The 22,231-nt window shown below is 29.9% G+C and overlaps 2 protein-coding genes across 3 annotated transcripts in view; one reads left to right on the top strand and one right to left on the bottom strand.

Annotated features, from left to right (window-relative positions):
• The window catches only part of Atg12 (Autophagy-related 12), a 97,929-nt gene extending 92,376 nt beyond the window's left edge, over positions 1-5,553 (top strand). The window contains exon 4 of the mRNA XM_085824988.1: positions 5,349-5,553. Coding sequence (XP_085681114.1) covers positions 5,349-5,408 — 60 coding nt within the window. The 3' untranslated portion in view covers positions 5,409-5,553. The remainder of the gene's footprint in view (positions 1-5,348) is intronic.
• Positions 5,554-5,567: 14 nt separating this feature from the next.
• LOC118183572 (FERRY endosomal RAB5 effector complex subunit 3) overlaps positions 5,568-22,231 on the bottom strand; it is a 58,816-nt gene continuing 42,152 nt past the window's right edge. Inside the window, exons 8-13 of one of the 2 annotated variants that reach the window (XM_085824985.1) lie at positions 21,469-21,553; positions 19,365-19,486; positions 16,289-16,476; positions 15,950-16,180; positions 12,692-12,817; positions 5,568-5,707 (exon numbers count right to left, since the gene is read on the bottom strand). In XM_085824985.1, the coding sequence (XP_085681111.1) occupies positions 5,624-5,707; positions 12,692-12,817; positions 15,950-16,180; positions 16,289-16,476; positions 19,365-19,486; positions 21,469-21,553 (836 nt within the window). In that variant the 3' untranslated portion in view covers positions 5,568-5,623. Of the gene's footprint in view, positions 5,708-12,188; positions 12,279-12,691; positions 12,818-15,949; positions 16,181-16,288; positions 16,477-19,364; positions 19,487-21,468; positions 21,554-22,231 lie in introns of those variants that run through there. The other variant, XM_085824986.1, reaches the window with a different exon arrangement.

Raw genomic sequence — 22,231 nt, 5'->3', positions numbered from 1 at the left:
TTCATTTGCATGCATATTAATTCAAAATTGCTTCCGTAGTTTTAAGACCTAAATTTGGTCGAAATTCAGTCTGTTTTTTTTTTTTTTTTTTTTTTTTTTTTAATAATAGCAAAATTTTTTTCGCAAGCTGCATTTGAATGAGGTAATATTAAGACAGCAAGCATTACAATAGGCAACACTTTGCATTTAATACACCCATTCATATTTTTTAATGTGGCAATTTCTCCCCATGCTATATCATTATGCACATCTACAATTTCTTTAAAATCACCTACTTTATATAGAAAACTCAATTTCCACTTGATTAAGATATTTTTCATCAATAATGGAGGGAAAGTATTCATCAAGAAAAGAACAGATGAAACTGAAACTTCAGTTCTCAAGTTGATGTCAGCAACTTCGTGTTTTAGAAATGGATCACTTAGTGGAAATTTATCCATTATATATGAACATGCAGTTACAAAAAATGATCGCACAAAATTGAAAAAATAATTTCACTTTCATTCAACTCGGCATTTTTTAAATATCTTGTTTCTGCACCAATCACTTTTTTTTTTTTTTTTTTTTTTTTTTTTTGTTTAGACTTCTGAAATGGAATAGATGTTAGAGTAACATCTTCATTTTCTTTAGAAATTACATATGGTTTTATGAATCTAACAAATAAATTCATTAAAAGTTCAATAAGTTTTCTTGTCAATTTATGTAAATAAAGAGCTTGTTGCTGCACATTATCATTTATTGTTATAAACAATGGCAAAGTATTTTTCTAAAATAATAAGTACAATTTGGTGGTAGGTGAGCGTAACATTTTTTTTAATGTTTTGCAATCTCTTTCCTTCATTCTCACTGTTCGTTGATCACCAAAAAGATTAATCAGAGCATCCCACTGTTCTAAAATCCTTGTCATAGATTCTAAAAGAGACAACCATGTCACACTGTAATATTTCAAAATTTTATGAGATTTTGCATTTTGTTGCAAAATTTGTTGAGCAACTTTGAAGCTATGCTTCCATTTTGAACTTTTTTCCAAATAAAAATATATATCTATTAACAACATTTTGATTTCTGAACCAATTAATTTTTCAGTACCTTTTTTTTCCAGCTATATGCACGGACGACCTCGGTTGATTATATTTGATTGATGCAGTTTGATAAACGATGCTACACCTTTAAATTTTCCCATCATATTACTAGCCTTATCTGAATAAAATGATAAGCAATTTTTCCATTCTAAACCTTTGCTTTTAATGTTTTCATTTATACAATTGAAAATACCTTCTCGGGTATTATTCGTGCATTTTAAAATAGAAATCAATAAAATAATTATCACTCTCCTTTCTTTCGGTATAATATGTTATAATCGAAAGGTACAGTTTGTTATCATTACTTCCATCAGTACATAGAAAAAATGATGTTTTGCACACTAATTTGATAACATCAGCAATAGCACTATCTGCAAGCATTTTCACAATAGCAGCAGTTTTGGTATGGCTACAAGAAATTTTTTTGCTATGGCAGAATCTGGAAGCATTGCTTTGAAAAGCTGTTTGAAATGATCCGAAACTGAAATCGGTAGCTTTTATAGCATCTGTTTCATCGTCTTTTAGGAAGAGATTTGTTATTTCTCTAGATTTTACAGTGCTAAGTTCTTTATACTTTTGAGGGAAAAAAAATGCCATTTACAGTCATCTTTTTCACCATGTGCAACTGAGGAGTCTTTGTTGCACACACTGCAATGTGTGTGATTCAGAGAAATTTCAGATGCTTTAGTACATGGAAAGTCAGAAGAATATGAATCTTTAAATTTCTGCTTTGATAATTTTAGCTTCTTCGTTCAAGGCTACATAATTAACAAAAAACTTCCAGCTGAATTACAGTTCACAAGACATACACACATTACGCTTTTGCCATAATCTCAACAATGAAGTCGAGGCAGGCTAAGCAAGCCATATACAGCAGCAACGAACCTTGGAGTGCAGAGGCAAGTGATTAATGGTTGAAGTTACTGATCTACGATTGGCTATTCTTCAAAACCAGCAACACACTCAACACGTGATATATGATGACACGAGTGTTCAGCCAATCATCGGATGAATTAGTTAGTTCCGTTTTGTGTGTTGGTTCTCCTACCCTGTTTCTGTAAAATCCATAGTTGTTCATGATTTTCTGAAGCTACAGAGAATCTGTAATAGTTGGAGTCTATTTGCACTAAAACGTGAATTAAAAAATTAGTTTTGAGTTCCTTCCAAATGGTGTCGCTGTACAATGTGAAATTCTGCTGGTTTTCAAGATTTCTAGATTGGCAGCTATGCCAATTTTTGAGAGGTGGCAGTTAAGCTGTTCTCCCAAGTGATTGTTAAGTAAAGGTAAATTTCAGTTTGAATATGTTTCATTTATACAGAATCCCAACTGCACTGATCACCTACTGTGCAGAAAATACTGAACTCAGCTTGTTTACAGCCAGCCACCATATTTCATGATAATGATGATAGCCACGAATTTGAAGAGTTTTCAGGTACAAGTAAAAAGTGAAACTTTCCAATTATGTGAAGAAATGATAAATGAAAATACTACTGAAGTCTTCTATTGCAACAATGCCCCAGTCATCAACCAATTAACAGTAAAATCTATGGTAAGCTGACATGGTAGTTTCAAGCTTCATTTTAATTTTATGAGATGGTTCTTCAAATGCAATCTTCCTTTGTGTAGCATGCCTCCCCCCTTTTTTTTAAGAAATAGGAGAGCCAGTTGTCATCTCTAGACAAATCCCAAATTGTAAAAATCTATTTCAACAAATAATAAACTATGTGTTTATGTACGCACTAATGTACACTATTCGAATCACGAATGTCGCTGCCTACGCATCTAACTATCTAACGACGTATCTAAATGCCACATCTAAATTTCTGCAAGCGGTGGTTCAGCTATAATTCTATGATCAAATACTCAATCTAGCTTTAACGAATTTATTAAAATACTAAAATTAATCTAATCTAGAATCGAATCTAATGTTACATCTCAGGAGCAGCGTTCTAGCTGCGTCATAACAAATCTAAAGTCAAGTTCTCACTGTTGCCATTCTGAGGCAGAGAAAAGTTTGTTTCTAATCAAACCGGAACATCGGCATAGTGAAAGTTTCTAGTCAAACCGAAACACTATGATTAAATGAGAAACAGGGTTGCATCAGGAAAGAAGCCAAACTAAACTAGTGATGCTGGTGCTGAGGAAAGAAAATCAAACTGGTAATGTTAGCATCCAAGGTCAAAATCTCTGTGTACTTTTTTTATTATGCCAAATAATAATAAAAAAAAAAAGTATGACTAGCCTTTGACAGAAAAGAATCCTGAAATTTTTTGATTGATGGAATGTGTGAAAAAATGCTTTATGAATATGATATCACTGAAGTCTTTGTTGTGATGAAAATGTCCCAATCAGCTACTGGTTGGCAAAACTGCTAGTACAGTTTTATATCCAGAAAATATTAATGCTGATAGTGAAGAAAATGATAAACAGGTTGCTGACACTGGAAAGATTTTGATTGATTACTTAATAGAAATTCTCAATGTGGCAATTGCTGGCTTGAAGAATGAAATTTTGCAACTGAACAAGAAATAATTACTCTCTCAAATTAAATAGAAAAAACAACTTATGACGGAAAAAATATTTAATGAAATGAACAATGTTAATATTGAGCTTTTGTGTGTGCGCATGTGCATAAACTTTGGTTCCCTTAAAACCACAAATGCTTCATTATTTCATATACAAGCTTTTATATTTTTAATTTTATAATTCTGCATGTAGTCTCGCTAGATATAAATTGATGATTTAAATTCCAGAATGTTGAAGTACCAATGATTCCAGATCTCATATTTGCACTCTAGTAATTGGACTTTCTTCTTTATGGAAACAGCATAAAAAATTAGATTTTTACATTTATAGAACTCTTTCACGTATTTTCAAAATACTTTTTACAGAATTCTCTTATTCAAAGAAACTAAATATACTTCACAATTGGAAAATATTTCCAGGATCAACATTGAAGGAACTTGAAAGTTATAGCTCAAAAGATAAAATGTTTAGCTAATAGAGTTTAGCATTTATGTTTCTTATATAAATTCATGTAAAAAATTTAAGAAAAGAAATACTTTGTAGTGAGGTTATTTGAAATACAACACGTGAAAAGGGAAAATTGTTTTTATACAGCTATTTAGTGCAAAGAATTTTCATCAAACCTAAAAAATTCATAACAAAAACAGACAGTTCTTTTTTACAGGACTTCTTTAAAACCTTGTTCTTAAAATAAACTAACAAAATAAAATGCATATTAAAATGATTGGTAGATATTTTATTCTCAACAAAAGTACTTAAGTATAATTTGCAAGTGCTGAAAATATTTTTAAATATGTATAAAAAGTGAAATGTTAAAATACATTATTTCAATCACTTAATTGCTAGAATTAGGAATTAAAATTAACCAGCAATACAGAAACAATTTGAACTTATTTAATGTAGAACATCCAAAATAACTAATATTTAATCAATTAATTTCATTATTATTTTTGTGAAAATTATGTATGGGATCTTTTTTCTTTTGTGTATAATATTTTGTAATAACAACTTTTTTGTTTTTAATATCATACAGTGAATGCTCATTATTGTATGAAATTATATTTTCATGCTGAAAATGAACAGTATTAAAAATACACTCTAGACTAATTTTTCATATTTTAATAAGTAACTCAAAGTTTAAAATTTTATAAAGTTTAAATTATGATTTAATATTACATTTATGTATTCAATTCTCTTAATAAAATAGCATATTGATATGTATAGATTGTATTATAAATAGGTGAAATTCAAAATAATGACACACAATCATGTAACAAGAACCTGCATTTTAAAATATGACAGTTTGTAATTTCTTAATACTTGACAGAATAATTACTTTATTAGGTGCTAAAATTTTATTTATTAGAACTACAAATATTAGTGTGATGATCAAAATTATCTAGATCCATTTTTTGATTTTTGAGTAATTATTTCGCAACAATTTCTTCAAAATTTTGAAATATGTCTGTTGAGTGTGCTAAAAGGGGGGGGGGGAATAGAGTAATTGCTACATATAAAATCTGAAAAGTACCGAGAAAAAGTATTTAATTTATTATTAAACAGATGTACGTTTCTTTAGCCTACATATGTATTTAACAAGTTAATTCCAGTTTTGTTAATGCTAGAAAATGATTATAAAATTCCATAAAATATATATTGCTGTCTTTCAAAATAATTCACTATTAGAAAATTCATAAAGTTTGTTTAGTTATGAATTGAAAATTAATAATTTTTTTCAGTGTTTCAATATCAATGGGAAACTGGTTCTTCATTATTCTACCAGTCCAGCATGGGGTTGAGATGTATCACGACATTTGTGGGCCCTTTTGAAGTTTTAAAAAGAATTTTCTTTTCATAAAAGTTTTCTTTTGAGTTGTTTATACTTATAAATTAATGATAATTGTAGCTTTATCTTTGTAAATAAATCTCTACAATTGTTACTAATTTCAGATGCAGAATTCAAATATTTACATTTTATTTTATACTAATTAAAATATTACAGGAAGATACATTTTCATTTTAGAACAAGAGGGTTGGATACCCTAAATATAGCTGGTAATAAATTTGACAGGCTTGAAAATAATTCTTCTGAAATTCCCTAAAATAACAAAAAAGTATATAAATATGTGATTTGGTAAATGAATTAAAGTCCATAAAATGTCATTTCCAAACATAAATAAGAATGATTTGTAATACACTTGGTAAGAATACATAAACATAAGTCACTTTGTATAATTTAAAATGTTATGCTTCTCCCTGAATGAAAAACAAATAGGTTAATCAGGAAGATAATTTGGTTGGATGAATTTGATTTATTATATGTTGCATACAGATGTAAGGAACCAGCAACTGATTCAATCCAGTAATATAATGAACTGGCAGTTGACTGACATAATCGAAATCCCATTGATTCCAAAAAATTCATATATATATAATCGATAATTGTTTACTGAAACAAAATAAAATCATATAGTATGAAAAAAATCATAAAATAAAGAAAATATATACTAATATTATGATGCAAGAAGCATTGATTGAAGGAAGATATTCAAGAACAAGTCTTATTCCAAACACTATTAATTTAAAAGTCATCTGAGGGTAATGCCCCAAAATAAAATAATTTATTAAACCAACATTATTAACCCTTTTCTCTTCTTAGCTAGCAGAAATAGTTTTAGGCAAGCCAATAATTTGCTGTCAAAAACAAAAAATAAGTTGAATATTTTTGAATGAGATAAAAATATATAAAAATTAAGTTAAGCAATAATATGCCAAGTGTTAAAAAAAACTCCCATCAGTACATCAAGCACAGCCATCATTAATTAAAACCAAACTTTGTTATTCGAATTTGATTTTGTTTTTGAAAAATTGTTTATATTTCTAAAATTAGAAATAACACAAAAAATAATAAATCTAACAAACCATTCTTTTTCATAAATGTTTGTTAAGATTCTTAGTCTAATTGTTATCTACATCATTTATGTGCAATTATTTGTAGTATTATTATGTTATATGCTGTATACTGTAAAGAAAAATGTCGGGTTTAACGAAGGAGACCATTCTTTTAAAACGAGTCCATATAAAGAAAAGGTTAGAAATTTCTAGTCAGAATGATGGTGGACCTGTTGTGCTGTGGAATGTTTTCAGCGACAAGAACTGGCACCCCTGATAAACTATAGGCATTGCTAACCAGAGAACTTTATAGTACTCTTATATAATCATGCATTAATTCAAACAAATCCCATGATCTGTGAGTGAGCATTTTTTGGTTTGACTTTATAAGTGATCTTCTTCTCTAGATGGATTTGAATCTCACAGATCATCTGTAAAATGCACTTTAAATTATTTTTCATGTTATAATTCTACAAATGGTAAATAGGAAATCATGGACCACTGTGTTCAAGAGATGTAAAGTTATAATACACTGCTCGTTAATATTAAATTAAAAAACTCACTGATTAATATTTTCAACTTATGTCCAGTAGTGTAATTATTTATGCTAATATCTACAACTGAATACAAAATTTATTTCTGTGCATAAGTTAGTGTGTGAAATATTCAAATTAGGCAAATGACAACACGTTGCACTATGGGCATATGTTGGAATCGAGTATGTTATGTTGTTTACAACCACTGTGGTTCTAAAAGCGATCAGTATTCATTAATTACGATTCATTTAAGTAAAGCTGTCATTTAAGTGAAAGGAAACATGGTGGTTAATTTGGTAAACTCTAGAGCAGTGTTTCCCAACATGGAGCTATTCGATTGTTAAGGAGGACAATTAAAAAATGGGCTCATCCAGAGTTTTAAGAGGACAAGGGAAGTTCAAATTTATAAATCTTCTTCAAGAAGTTGAAATTTCATTTTTTTTAGATTTCCAAAACTAAAGAATAATATAAGTGATGTATATGTAAAAAGGTGTTTAAATTGTGGTGCATTTTAAATATTTTATAAATAATTTTTGCTATAGACAGGGGCATTTAAATGCTTTGATATTTTTTCCTAAAACCTCTTATTCAAGTTTCTTTCGTGAACATTGAAATTTTTAAATTTTAAAAATTATGAATATGCAATGGGAAGCATAGGAATTTTAGAGAGGATTAGCATAGCACAGAAAAGATTGAGAAACACTGTTCTAGAAGGAAACAAACAGAAATGCTTCAAGATATAAATATATATGTGATACTTCATGTGATACTTTGAGGGATTTGAATATTCATATCCCTCAAAGTATGACATGAAGAACTTAAAATCACCTTTTAAGTTGTGATTTAGTTAGTAGACAGCCTGATCAAAAGTGGTAAAAAGTAACTGCATTTTTTCTCATTGTGTGCTAAAAAAAAACTGTGAAACGACTACAAGAAAGTTGGTTTTAAACCATCACACAAGAACTTAAATTGGCATTCTATTGGATTCATGTGATTGGACTGCATGCAAGAAAACCAATAGTTGAATAAGCACTCACTTCATCTTTCAAAGGGGCCCATTTTAAGTAATGTCATTTTATGTTCAGTCAAGCAAAGAAATATGAGAACATTTATTAACGAGTTTAGATGTAGCCTGATTTTAGATGTATTTTACCTGGAGCGAAGAACACACAATTCGCTTTTCTTTGTTCATGAAAGATTGCATTTCCATGGAAGCAATTCCATTGTTTGGGTGACATTACCAAGAATAGCTACACCAAGCTGTATATTTTTGATGAAATCTTTGTTATCTGCCACAGATGTGGACGAGATCTTGGAACTCCATGTTAGGCTGTTTAGGAGAGCTCTTGGCCAATGGTCGTCTGCATCCAACATCTTTGTTATCAGAATATTTGGAAACAAAAAATAACACTCAAATAGATTGACCAGCTTACTCTCCAGACTTAAACCTAACTGAGGTTGTGCAAGGTCTTTGGCCACCAAAGTGCATTATGCTAAATGCCTCCTCGTAACACACCTTAGGAACTAAAAAATGCACTAAGCAGCATGTAAAAACAGCATGTAAGTTCATAAGACTTTATCAAAGTTTGGTAAATTCTCTGAAATCATGATGTGATGTTTGCATTTCTATCAGAAATAACCATACACAGCAAAACAGGAAAGAAAAATTTCCTATCATCTTTAAATTTTCATAAGTTTGGCTTTAAATTCATTATTTTGAGATTGACTAACAGGCAAACATGCTAATTTATATTAACTAATGCTTTTGTACAGTTTGTTTTTAATCATTTTTCAGTGAGTAATAGTTTTTATATTGTCAGTATCCATTAATTCTAATGCAGTGTACATATCTTGTATCACAAAGATCTCATGCAGTGCAAAGATGTGATTATGCAATTTAAAGAAGAATATATGTATGCACTTTAGTTCTTTTGGATTATGCATTTATGATTGTGAACTATAATACGTAAACAGAACATCTAGATCAGTCATGTATAAAAAATTAGCTGAGTTGTTATCAGGTTAAAAATAATAGAGAACATTGAAAACAAACTTTATTATTCTTGCAAAAAGAGGCATATTTCATTTTCCTTTTAATAATAATTTATAAAATTTCTGTTGGAAAACATTCCTTTCTTATCATTTCAGAATTACTGTCTGAATCCCTGCTTCAGCTTGTTTTAAGATAATTATTTCAATTACTTGCATTCTATATACTCTTCATCCTAAACTTAATGTATGTAAATATGTATTTAGGTTCAATGATTGCATGCAGACTACTTGAGATACATCAGGGGTGTTTGTGCTCCGGGGAAACCCCGGAATTCTGGGGATTTTGAACTTCGATACCTGGAAACTCCGGGGATCGTCGTTCAAAAGGAAGTAGGAATAATAATGAATTATTTATTTTGATCTGGGTAATTTTGTTTGCTTTGAAAGCAGAAAATGCAAGGTCAGTGTGTGTGGTAAAAACTTTTCCTTTCTTTCTCCAAAGGCAGTGATAATGCGTGAAAAGGGGGAAAAACTTCATTTTTGTTCTTTCCTTATTACGAGTTATGACTCATTCCCCCGGTTCTCAGACATTCTCTTCTGGATTCTTTTCGGCAAGTAGGTGTGGCAGAAAAAAAAAGGGAAAGACTTCGTTCGACCAGATGTGTAATCACGTGACTCTGGGTTCAAAGGTCTTATCTCTCCTGGCATGTCGCCAATAAGTAGAGAAGGAGGATTTTTCGCCGTATTAGCTATTTGTCATTGATCGCTTCTCAACTTTTTTTCTCCGCTGCATAAAATTTTCGTTTCATTTATTGATGCACGTGTAAATTTTTCGTTTCGTTTATTGAAATATTTTTTTTATTTATGTATGCAAGAGAATTTCGCTATGAAATTTCTCGATATAAATAGTGATATTATACAATTAGAAGGTGTCCGGAATGCATTTAGGTGGAATTGGATTGAACAGAGAGATGGTGATGGGGATACCATCGGCACATGGTGCAAGAAAATAAATGTTGATGGACAAGCATATTGTGTTTTTTGTAACTCACTGCCGAAGTATGGTGAGGAAGGATTCAAGGCTTTCACAAATCATTCTAAAACTGTGACGCACATAAAATATTCAAAGTGCATTAGACATTCAATGACTTTAAGTAATTATGCTAATTCAAAAAATACTGATGACTTACTGGAGACTGATGCTAGGCCATTGGATATAGTGACAAGAAAAGCACGCTAAGAGGTATTAATAACTTCGTTTATCGCCGAGAATTCTCTTTCTTTCAATGTAGCTCCCAATTTAATTGAACTCTGCAAACAGTTGAGCCGCGATCAGACGGCACTAAACTCGTTGGAAATGTCCAGGACTATTGCATGTTATAAGATGAAATATGGGCTTGCAAAAACTATTAAGGAAAATATCATTAAATCTTTAAAGGAGATTCCATTTTCTCTAAATTTGGATGAAAGTACTAGCAATGCTCAAGAAAGTATACTGGCAATATTGGTGCAGTTTTATGACAACAATCAAAATGAAGTTGTAGTTCATCATTTTGCATCTCTAAAGATGGAATCTTGCAATTCAGAAGCTGTTTTTAAAGCAGTTGTTAATACTATTGAAGATAATAATATTCCATGGGCAAACTTAATTAGTGTATTAATGGACTCAGGTAACACCATGCATGGAAAAAAAAAGGGTGTTGAAATCAGACTACGATCAAACAATGCACCCCACTTATTAGATATTGATGGTGACACATGTCACACAGCTAATAACTTTGCAAAAAAATTTGCTTCATGTTTTGATAGATACTTAGAAGATTTGTTTGATGACATCTATTTTGATATGAAAAGCTGCAGTAAAAGAGAAAAATTTTTCAAAATCTGTGAATCCTTTGCCATTAAAAAACTCAAGCCCTTGAAGAGACCAGACTATAGGTGGGTGTACATTTTATGTGTTTTAGAAAGAATCAAAGATCTGTGGGATGCTCTTATTGCATTTTATTTTCACTACTTGGATAAAACTGATAAGGGGGATTATTTTTCATATGTTGAAACAGTATACAATAAAAGAAATATTTCTGCAGCTCAGAAAAAAATTGTTGAAGGGGTGTATTCTTGCTTGCATTCCCAACAACTCACAAAGGATGCTTTAGCTCGGAAAAAAAGAATACTAAATGGGTTATTTGTTATGCAAAACAAAACTTTATTGCATATGGCATCATTATATTCAGCAGTATTACCAGAGTTCAACACATATATTAAATTATTTGAAACAAAAAAACCAATGCTTCATTTAATACATTCCAGTATTTATAAATTGATGGCAAAATTTTTCTCTTTTTTTATGAAGCCAGAAAATATAGAGTGCACATCTTATAATGATTTATTAAAGGTTGATGTCACAAATCCAGAATTCCATCTACCTAGCAAAGTAATATTTACTGGTGCAGAAGCTTCCACTCTCCTGAAGAAATTATCAAAAAATCATCCAATAGCAAAAGAATTCCAAATTTCTCTGATGAAAGCTTATCCTAATACAGCACAGCATATGAAACAGAAATTACCCCTTAAAAATTCATATCTAATTAGTTTTACAGCATTAGATCCAGAGCTAAGAGGTAAAACCAGTACAATATTAGCTTTTGAAAAATTATCATCTTTTATGTCCCATATTTTTAGTGATAATGAAAAGTCAAAAGTAGAAGCTGAAATAAGGTTATACCAGAGTGATATTGATATCACCAAAGAAATGCTCTACACATCTGATGAAAGTGGAAATCAAGTCAAGTGTACAATTGATAAATATTGGTCTAAAGTTTTTAATTTAAAAGATGATTTCACAAATGATTATAAGTATCCTACATTGGCTAAATTGGTCAAAGCCTGCCTTAGCTGCTTCCATGGCCCATTAGTGGAAAGTGCATTCAACTTAATGGATACACTTGTCACTGACTATAGAACCTCTCTTAAGATTGATTCCCTAGATGCAATGCAGACTATTAAATATGATTTAATGGCTTCTAAAGAAACCTCATGTGAAAAATATGGCTAAAAAAATCCAATGACTGATCCAATTCACAAAGATCTCTTACTGAATATGAACAGAATTTGGAAAACATATCAAGAGGACTTAAAAACATGTATTTGAGATTAGTCACCTATAAAAGTCCGGAAAACCTTCTACATTAGCAGAAAAGCAAACTGCTTCTACCTCTTCATGTGCAGTTCTCGAGGAAATTTCTTCAACTGTAAATGAGGAAAATAAAAGTCAACCTTCCTGCAATTATGAAGTTCACCACAAAAGAAAGACAAGCCCACAAACATCAGAAAATAAAAAAAGCAGCAGAAATTAGATAATTTTTTTTAAAGAATTAATTCAGGTAATTTAAAATATTTATATAAAATGTAGTAGTTTATATGTTTGAAAATTTATGGTTATTAATTTTGCAAAAAAAGTAATTCATTGAACTTTTATAATTAGGTCATTCAATACTTCATAATTGTAATTTTTCATTTCTCTCCCCCCCTTCTTGAAACTCCAAAATGTCGGTAGTAAGTCCGTAAAAGTTTCAGGAGATTTTTTGGGGTCCCACAAACACCCCTGATACATAGAGAGACAAATGTGTATTATAATAATGTAAAACTTGCTGTAACATTACCTTTGGCACTAAAAACTGAACTGTTCTCGTCTCATCTCCAACTAATGAGGCCATTTCAATCATAAATCCTTTCACACATTTGAAAATTAGTTCTGCTCTCTTTAGGCACCACTGCATTGTCATTTCCTATACAAGATAAAATCACTAAGTTAATAAACAGCTACAAAAATTAGCATTTAATGGGCATAATGAAGATCCTATTCATTACAAAAAAATTTATTGATATTGTAAAACTGAATTGTTTGTTGATAAAGCTGTGCCATTTAATAAGGAAGAAATCACAAAATAAATATACCTGGGAAAATGCAAAAAAATTTTAAAATATTTTTTTTAATGTTTTTTTTTTAACTGAATGAACTTTTTATGGAAACAAATTGCAATATAAAAAAGTAAAACAGAATCCCTCCCCCCCAAAAAAAGACTACAAAACTTGCTCGGAAGATATAACGTTATGTTATATATAAGCCATTTGCAAAATTTAAAAGATTTTTGAGAAACACTGAAAATTTGAATATACCATCCTGATTCATTAGAATGCTGAACTGCAATATACTTGATCTTGATATAATGATACAAGAAGTTTGTATTGAAAAAAATGTTCAAGCACGAGTCTTGCTCAAAACACAAAAATATGCAATGTTTTGGAATTTAAAAGTTATCCAACAGAAATATCCCCAAATAAAAGTTATTAGATCAACATTACTGACTTTTCCCTCTTCTTGCTCAGTAAAAGAGGGCTTTAATCAAGTCAATAATTTATTAAGTAAAACAAGAAACAGGTAGAATATTTTTGAATGAAGTGATTTAATTTAAGCAATTCTATGCCAAATATTATTAAAAAATTGCATCAATAGATCAAGTACTTCTGTATGATCAGCCATCATACAAACTGAGATCAAATTTTTACACTATTAGAATATAATTATTTTTTTAAAAATTTGTTTATATTTGTAAAATTAAAATATAAACTAGTAAACTTTATTTTTCTACAACTTTGGTTCAAAATGTAGTCTAATTGTTATCTTAAAGTTATTTATGTACAATTTGTAGAATTATGTTGTATACTGTATATTACAGAGAAAAATGCAAGGAATCCCTGGTCTAGATGAATATAAAAGAAGTAGAAAATATACACTTAGCAAATCTTTTACTTGTATCTACTTTTGGTCCTTGTTGGTTTTAGTGGCAAGCAATCACTAGAGAAAATTTTCATCAAATTTAGATGCTACACTCACTTCTGGGGGGGGGGGGGGAAACAGCACTTTGAAATGATAGAATTTTAATGGAAATATATATATAAACCTATCTGGTTCTTGTTGGATTTACCAGCTGCCAACTTTTTACATTGATATAGCTTCTACAACAGTATATAGCTACTTTTAAGCCTGTTTTTGCTAATTTGAATAAATGGCAAAATGTCCCTTTATTGGAAAAATTCAGTAGTTTTCTTTTCATTTGATAGCATATAAAAATTATAATCATTTTGAATCCCTCCCAAAAAATTATCAATGACAAAAACAACCATATGGTTCTTATTATTTGGTTCTGGGTTTGCTGTATCATTTAGCGTTAAACCAGTAAAACCGACAAGTGCCCTATTATTTTAATTATAACGGAAGAAAGAAATATTTCAGCTTATATGATTTTATTGTTACAGAAATGCAAAATTTACAATTAATGTGAAAATAAAGAGAGATCTTTCATTTGAAATATTCATTTTAATATTTCAAATGAAAGAACAAAATCTTTGAATACAAGATGATTATTACTGACAGTTATGGAAATATTCTATTCTGAAACTAATAATGACATATGATAAATTTTTTTAATCTAAGGTGAATCTCATACTTGAATCTAAGATGAAGTTATGTAAAGGTATTAATAAAATATCACATGTAAAGGTATCACTAATAAAATAATAAGTAAAAAAAAAACATAATCTGATACTTTAAATATGTGTTTGTGGACAATCATAGCAGTCATGTGCATTAGCAAAATGCTGCACTTTGAAATGTTTAACTGAAGTAAAGGGTCTGAATACAGTGGCGTAGCTAGGGTGGGGCAAGGGGGGACACTTGTCCCCGAGCGCAGCATCCAGGGGGCGCCAAATTGATGCTATGAAATGTTTTCTTCTTTTGGTACACAGAAAGGGGCGCAAATTCTTCAGTTGTTCCCGGGCGCTGGAATCCTAGCTATGCCACTGTCTGAATATGACTTACTCTATTAAAAAGAATGGGAACAGAACATCAAATTACAGATAATGTATATCAGACAGACTGGCTCTCAATGAATAGTACACAAAATATTGCTTCGTACAGATTACAGAAAGCCTATTTCTAAATGCTACCTTCTTTTATTTTTAGTTTATTAATATCTGACTATGATTAAATGAAATTATTGTTCAAAATTAGAAAATGTATCTAATTAAAAATTAAAATAAAATTACTTTTAAAAAACTGGAAAGTGTAAAATTTAAAATTAGTCATAAAAGCAACTTCTGTTTGGTTTAGATTTTAAATAAAACTCTATTGGTTTTGAGGGTGATCAGACACAGCTTCATTTTCCTTACTGTGAAGAAGGGGGGGGACTGCAATAAAATAGTTCGAGGAGACAAACGAACAATGAAATATTTCTGAAAAATGCCAGTTGATAGTAAAAAATAAATTGTAACAGAAACATGAAGAATGATCCATTTATAAATTATCATGAGAGATGCACATATTTCAGTAGTATTGCTGTACTGAGAAAATTATACTATTAATTCTCTTCTTCAGGAGCAGAGACAACAAAAATGATTAAAACTGAAGAAAAGGAATTTGTGTCTGATTGCCTTCAAAACTGATAGTTTTATTTAAAATTTATGAAACTAAGGTTTCTTTCTTGCCTAATTTTAAATAATTGTACTAATTAAAATTATAGTGCTTCTAGCAGTGAATTTAATAGTTCAGTGCACCCTGTTATTTGCAAAATATCATAAGGTTTCTGCAATTTACAATTAAGAGTTCAGTAAAAAGCTACATATATATTAATTTATTACTAAATAGCTATACTTTTTAAATTTTCGTTTCTAATTGAACAAAATATCTTCTACGTGTTCTATTACATTTTTGTTTTTATTTAATCTCATTATGAAACTGAAATCTCTAAATATCTCATGTAATAGTGAAATTATTTTAAATTACAGAATTACATGAATGTTATAATGAATATCCATTTATTATTATGGAATATGCACATGACACTTTACAAAATACTTACTTCTGACATTTCATGCACAAGAAGTAAAGGTATTGTCACAGTGCATATATCATGTTCGTGAGCAACTCGCAGGATATTTCTAAGTCCTAAAATAGTTGGATGCCTCGAATTCACATCTGCCAATCTTAAGGTATCATCAACGACAAGATGAAATACAACATGCACTTCAGAAAGATTAGAATGTCGTGTTATGTAAAAATCTCCAGTTTTGAGAGTAACAGAACTTGTTCTCTAAAATAAATAAATAAATAATTTTAAAAAAAATAGTTAAAAGTGCACAGAAAACAGAAAGATATAAATTATGAGGTTTTTTTTTTATTAAAATTTGTTTATATTTACATTTTGAGCATAATCTGATGGTGATCCACCAGATCTTCCACTGCTGCTCTGGCTACTACTGTCACCCTGGGAAGAATTTGCAGCACGCCATTCAGCAACTTTTTTCCCTTCTTCTCGAATAATTTCTAATGCTTTGTCAATATCTTCAAAATGGAATTCTGTTGACATCTGACAAACAGCAGCAAATTCTGAACAGATGCACATGAAAATACATACTTAATTTTAAAAATGTCTAATAGTAATTTGAATGTAATAAATAATTATATAATGATGAAATCACAAAATAATAAGGAATGATTCATACCAAAATACCTATAAATAAACATTAAAAATTTAATTAAATTTTAATCTCTCACACATGTATAAATTCTTTTCTTGAAATCCTTTTTAAATTGCTGTTCAGAAAATATTACAGATCAGAATGCACTTTCAGAATGTGCTGTTATCTGTTCGAATGGGCAAAAATACATTTAAAATAATTAAAATTTTTAATAAGTTTTACACACAGTGCCAGATTTAAAAGAATGCATAAACAAAAATTTGAATTTATATTTATAAATTTTAAATAAATATTAAAAGTTTTATGAAAAATGGTTAAGTCTAATAAGATTAAATATGCTTTGTAAAAAATAACTAAATTTAACCCGAGATACTGAGTACTTTTACCATATAACATTCATAATAAGACATAAAATCTTTAATCTACATAAATGCATACAGTCAACTCCCTATCATTAAGATAATACCTGGGATGATACGTACAATCAACACAAAATCACAGTTAATCAAAGAGCATTAAAAAAATAATAATAATTAAAAAAATATATATGAAAAAAGGACAACTCATATTATGGTTAAGTAAGAAATAATATTGACAGGGTAAAATTAATTCAGAAGCTATGTGTGCCCAGTTAATCAAGAGCTGAGTCAATACTTAAGTTTCTGTTACACAAATAAAATTAAATTATGCATGGCTATTCTTATGTCCATATGTAGCTGCAAAAAGATTATCATATTTGCTTGAAAATTAGACCTCAAATATAAGAACTCCTGTAAATTTTAAAATAAATATTAAGAAATACAAGTGAAGATTTGATGAAAGCCACTGATTTCAATTCCAGCTGAAGAATGATTCAAGTTTTGCATTTGATAATCACACAAGTTCTACTTGCCCAGTTCATGAAAATAAACATGACATTGCAACAGTTCACAATTGTCAAATCCATGCATACATGAAAACAGATGTTAACACGAATAACATAATCTAAGTTAAATACACAAAAATTTATGATATATTTTTTATTCATTTTTTTTTTCAGGCATACCAACGACCAGTAATTAGTGAATCCAGGCATAAACTGAAATCGCTCAACTGAACATAGCTATTATAATTACTGGTAGTTTTGCATTTTATATATACACAGCAATTACTTGTGCAGTTTATTTTGTGTTTGAACATACACAGCAATTACCTGTGTGGTTTTATTTTATTTAGTATTCTATATAATATGATAATTAAACTCCTTCGTTTCATTCTGCAATTTCATTTATAAAAATACCTGATTATACAACACTCAAAATTTTAGAACAATATGGGGGGAAGCTAAAATTTTAGCCCCCCCCAAAAAAGAAAGGGTATTATTTTTGAATGAATATGGTATTAATGCTGTGATTGGAACTGGAACTATTTTTTAAACAGAAAACTTCAATTATTAGGAAAAGAACTGTATTTATGAGCAGCTATTAAATATTTTTTCAAGGATATTGCACATATATTGAAAACTGTGATACATACAGAGTGATTCACTACCAGACTGACAAACTTGCAGGGTGTACACAGATGACTCGGAATCACATAGCAGAGAAAAAGAACAGAAAGAGCAACACATTAATGGGACAGAAAACATTTTATTGAAAAGGTATACTACAACAGGTGTTCGAAGGCCTGACAGCAGCGCTGCATGGAATTCCTTACATTCTGGAAGATTCCTCCCTGCAATCTTGCAGTAGATGGTGCTGATTGAAAGGTTGGGTGAACAACAATCCTGCTGGAAGTCGTCATTTACGATCCATTTCCTGAGGTAGTAGGAGGAATGCATATTCAAAAAATGAACTGGTTGACATGCTGATCATGTATAGAGCTGCGGATTGTAACGGGCACGCCTCTCGGCAGTTACCAGGAACTTTACCTGAACAGGTGGGCTCCACAGCATATGACCTTCGCAAGGGTTAACAAAAGGCTACATGAGATTGGTTGTTTAATGAGAGTTACAATGAATCAACAGCAAACGACGAGAACACCTGGCGATCAGGAGGTAGTCCTACGTTTGGCAGAAGACAATCCAAGTACAAGTACTCGAGGGATAGCCCAACAAGTGGGTTTATCTCAATCCATTGGCTGGAGGATAAGTTTTTATAAAAGTTATCAGAAATCTGAAGCAGCAAAAACTCAGTCATTTTGTATGATGCTTAGTTAGCTATACATCAATCTAATGGATGGGCCCACCTGCGGCTGAGTGACAAAATCACAGAGTACTGGTAGTTCAACTTGTCTTCAAATCACAGCAAACAGGCTGGCTGTATGAGAATTTTCAGGGTTTTCTCAATGTGTAACGTAAATAAAAGCTAGTCTCTCTTACTAAGTCCTCCACTAAGCCATCCCTCCTAGGCAGATAGCCTTTACTTTTCCCATAATCTAAATAATCCCATCCAGTCCATTTGCTTAATGAAATTAAATTAAAATCAACACAATAGATATTTATAATATTTCCTTCATAAAACTATGAAATTCACAATTTTCAAAATTAAATACCAACATCTAGTATATAATACTCTTTGTAAATATATACACATAAGATAAATTTGTGTCTTATTTTACTGTCAAGAATACAATGTTAAACAAGCACCTCAAAAGATGGTAAAGTTTTAATGGCTGACTTTGGATACTGAAAAAATTCAATTTTATTTTGGAATTTTCATCAACTTTTTATCTTAAAATTTCATGTATACTTACTATTTGATAGTACAGAGAAAGATGAAATTAATTTCATGCATTAAAGAGAAAATATCTACATACCTCTTTTTATTCCACTATAAGAGTTTATCCTGTTATCAACTAGTAATACAAGACCACTTAAATTGTTGGAATATAATGATATGGCAGTCTGAAGTCTTTGGGGTTGAGGAACAACAATTCCACTAGAAACAGAAATAATTTTAAGAATTTAAACGAAAATTTAAGTTTTTACCTCTTGCCAACCTATATACATAGATGAGGAAACCCAAAAATCTGATAGTGAGCTTTCAGTGAATAAGATGAATTAGGATCCACACAATACATTTTGACAATTATGTTTGTCTGTGTATATATTTTTTGATGATTATATCAAACTTCCAAATTTTTCTTTTTCCTATTTAAGCTTTCTGCATTCATATAAAAATTTGATTAGATTTTGAGTAAAATAGAACACCTGAAAGTGGTCCTTTAGCATAGCAGTTTTAAGGAACAACTGAAAGTCATACTTTACTTGAAGCCCATAGGAGTTTTGCAACAATCAATGTAAAATATTGTTGCAACTGAACAAGCATTATTTACTGATTTCAGGGATACAAGTGCAGATCAAAATGAATTTAGATTTGTTCCCACCACTATAGAAAAAACACAAAAAATTAAATTATGGTATTAGTTTTTCAAATTTACTCTTTACACTTAATATTTTTAAATTAAAAAACAGTTCAGTTATATGCTATTTAACTGCCCTAACTTCAATACAGCATTTTAATAAAAAAAAACTTAAAGGGTCAAACATTTGATTACCTTGGTATAAATCTAGAAAAACTAGTTTTTACTCATGACCAATTACACCTAATAAAACATAATCCAAAATTTCATATGACTAATCTTTCTGTTTATTGCAACAGTGTTCGAAACGATCAACTTCTTTACTGTTGCTATTTAAAACATGGAATCTGCAGAAGGTCATGTACTTGCCACGTGAGATTTTTTAAAATGCGCCTGATGTTCAGCACAGTAACAAAGTGAATGCTATGAAATAATTAATGATTATATGTTAATTTTGATGATTTTTTAAAAATTGAAACAGCAGAATTTTAAAATTTTGTCTGTGACATTAAAAATGACTCTATCAAATTAATCAATTAATTATTCACTAAAATTGTTGCACTCATCAATTGTGTGAAAAACCAAAAATTGTGGTGATTCTGAAATGGATATTAATAATGAATTGTTTCAATCAATGACAGCCCTATAACGTTAAAAGAAATATATCACTTTAAATGTCATTTGCAGTTTACTGCTGTTAGTTTCAAAAACTGCTTGATGCAAGATAGGGATAAGATTTCCCAAACAGATATTACTTCGCAATACATAAATTTTATTGCAATGCCATCTTTCTCCCACTTTTTTTTTTTTTTTTTGTTGTTGTTGTTGTTGTTGATTATGACATTTTTTTCCCGATTTCATACATTTCGTCCAAAGTCAGAAGAGCTGAGTGGCCACTTTTCTTTTTATGGTGAATGCCTCCAATTTCTTGAAATTAGATTATTAAGTAGAAAATCATCATCTTGTTAGGTTCACAAACACTGAGATCTATAAGGTTCTCTTTAAATACTTCAACAGCTTTTCTGCAAGTTAAATTTATAAAGTAATGCTCAACTGTAAAAATTTTAGAATTTCCACAATTTTTGAAAGCTTTTTAAACCTTGTATTACTTACTTTAATTGAATAGAAATGAATTTTCAAGCATTGAATATTTTATTTCAGAAATATGAAGATAAAAAATGTAATATTAGTAACAAATACCTACAACTGGTATTTGATCGTTTTTTCATTATAATCACTAACTCTCCCTCTTGCTGTTTAATTTTTTAAAAATTATTCATTAATTTGCTTTTCATTGAAATTCTTGAATTTGTATTTCAAGGAATCTTACTTAAGACAGTAAATTGTGCTCTTCCTTTAAATTTTTGCTTTGAAGTAGCTGACTATTTTGTTCGATCTATTTCAAAAGAGTTCAAATTATATCAAAAGAGTTTTAATAAATGGTAATGTCTTTATTTTACTCTTTCTCCCAAACTGTACATCTGTCAGTTAGTCAATGGATAATGGAATATAGTGATCACTAAAACATTTTATGACCCATATAAACATGCATACTTACCCGACTTTGTTTAATTTATGTCGACAGAGATCGAGCACATCAGCAGACAGCAGTCTGAGATTATGCATCAGTTTAAGCTGAGATCCTGCAAAATGGATTTTGAAAATATTAATGAAAAAGAGTGATGTGAAAAATTACTTCAATTATACTTTACATCAAAATTTATTTTTCAAAAAGCAATTAGAAAAAGATTATGAAAATATCCTAACTTGAAAAATTGTATTGTGCATGGCAAGCATTTCTTGATTATTTACAGACTATTAATATCCAAATATAATAATAAAAGCAACAAATGCTATTGCTATATCTTGCTATCTTTCAAACAAAAAAATTTTATTTGGAAGATAGATACTAGAATGTAAAATTAGTTAAAAAAAAAAAAAACACCCTCTTTGTATAGATTTTGAATAAAACTCTGTTTCGAGACTTATCTGCTAAAGGTCTCTCTTATTATTTTTTTTTTTCCAAGAAGGGGGTGGGGAGAGAAAATTACAATTATGTGAAAAGAAGCAAAAAATTTATATGGAAAATATTAGTGCAGCAAAAAGAAAAACAAACAAACGATTCCATCTATTGAGGAAAACAGCAATGAAATATAAAAAAGCTAAGATATTAGAAATAAAGCTTTCAAAATTCTAAAACACTAAGCTTTTTTTCTATTTCATTACTGTTTTCTTTACAGATGATGTTATAATAATTTCCTCTTTGTTCTGCCTGTCAGTTTCCCTATAAATTTGTTGCTGCTTCTCCAATCTTTGTAGTT

This window comes from Stegodyphus dumicola, chromosome 10 (genome assembly GCF_044657685.1).
Source record: "Stegodyphus dumicola isolate Sdum_Otavi_A_Nest chromosome 10, ASM4465768v1".
NCBI lineage: Eukaryota > Metazoa > Arthropoda > Arachnida > Araneae > Eresidae > Stegodyphus > Stegodyphus dumicola.
The sequence above is the reverse complement of the archived record's forward strand: the minus strand, read 5'-3'. Positions and strand labels throughout refer to the sequence as shown.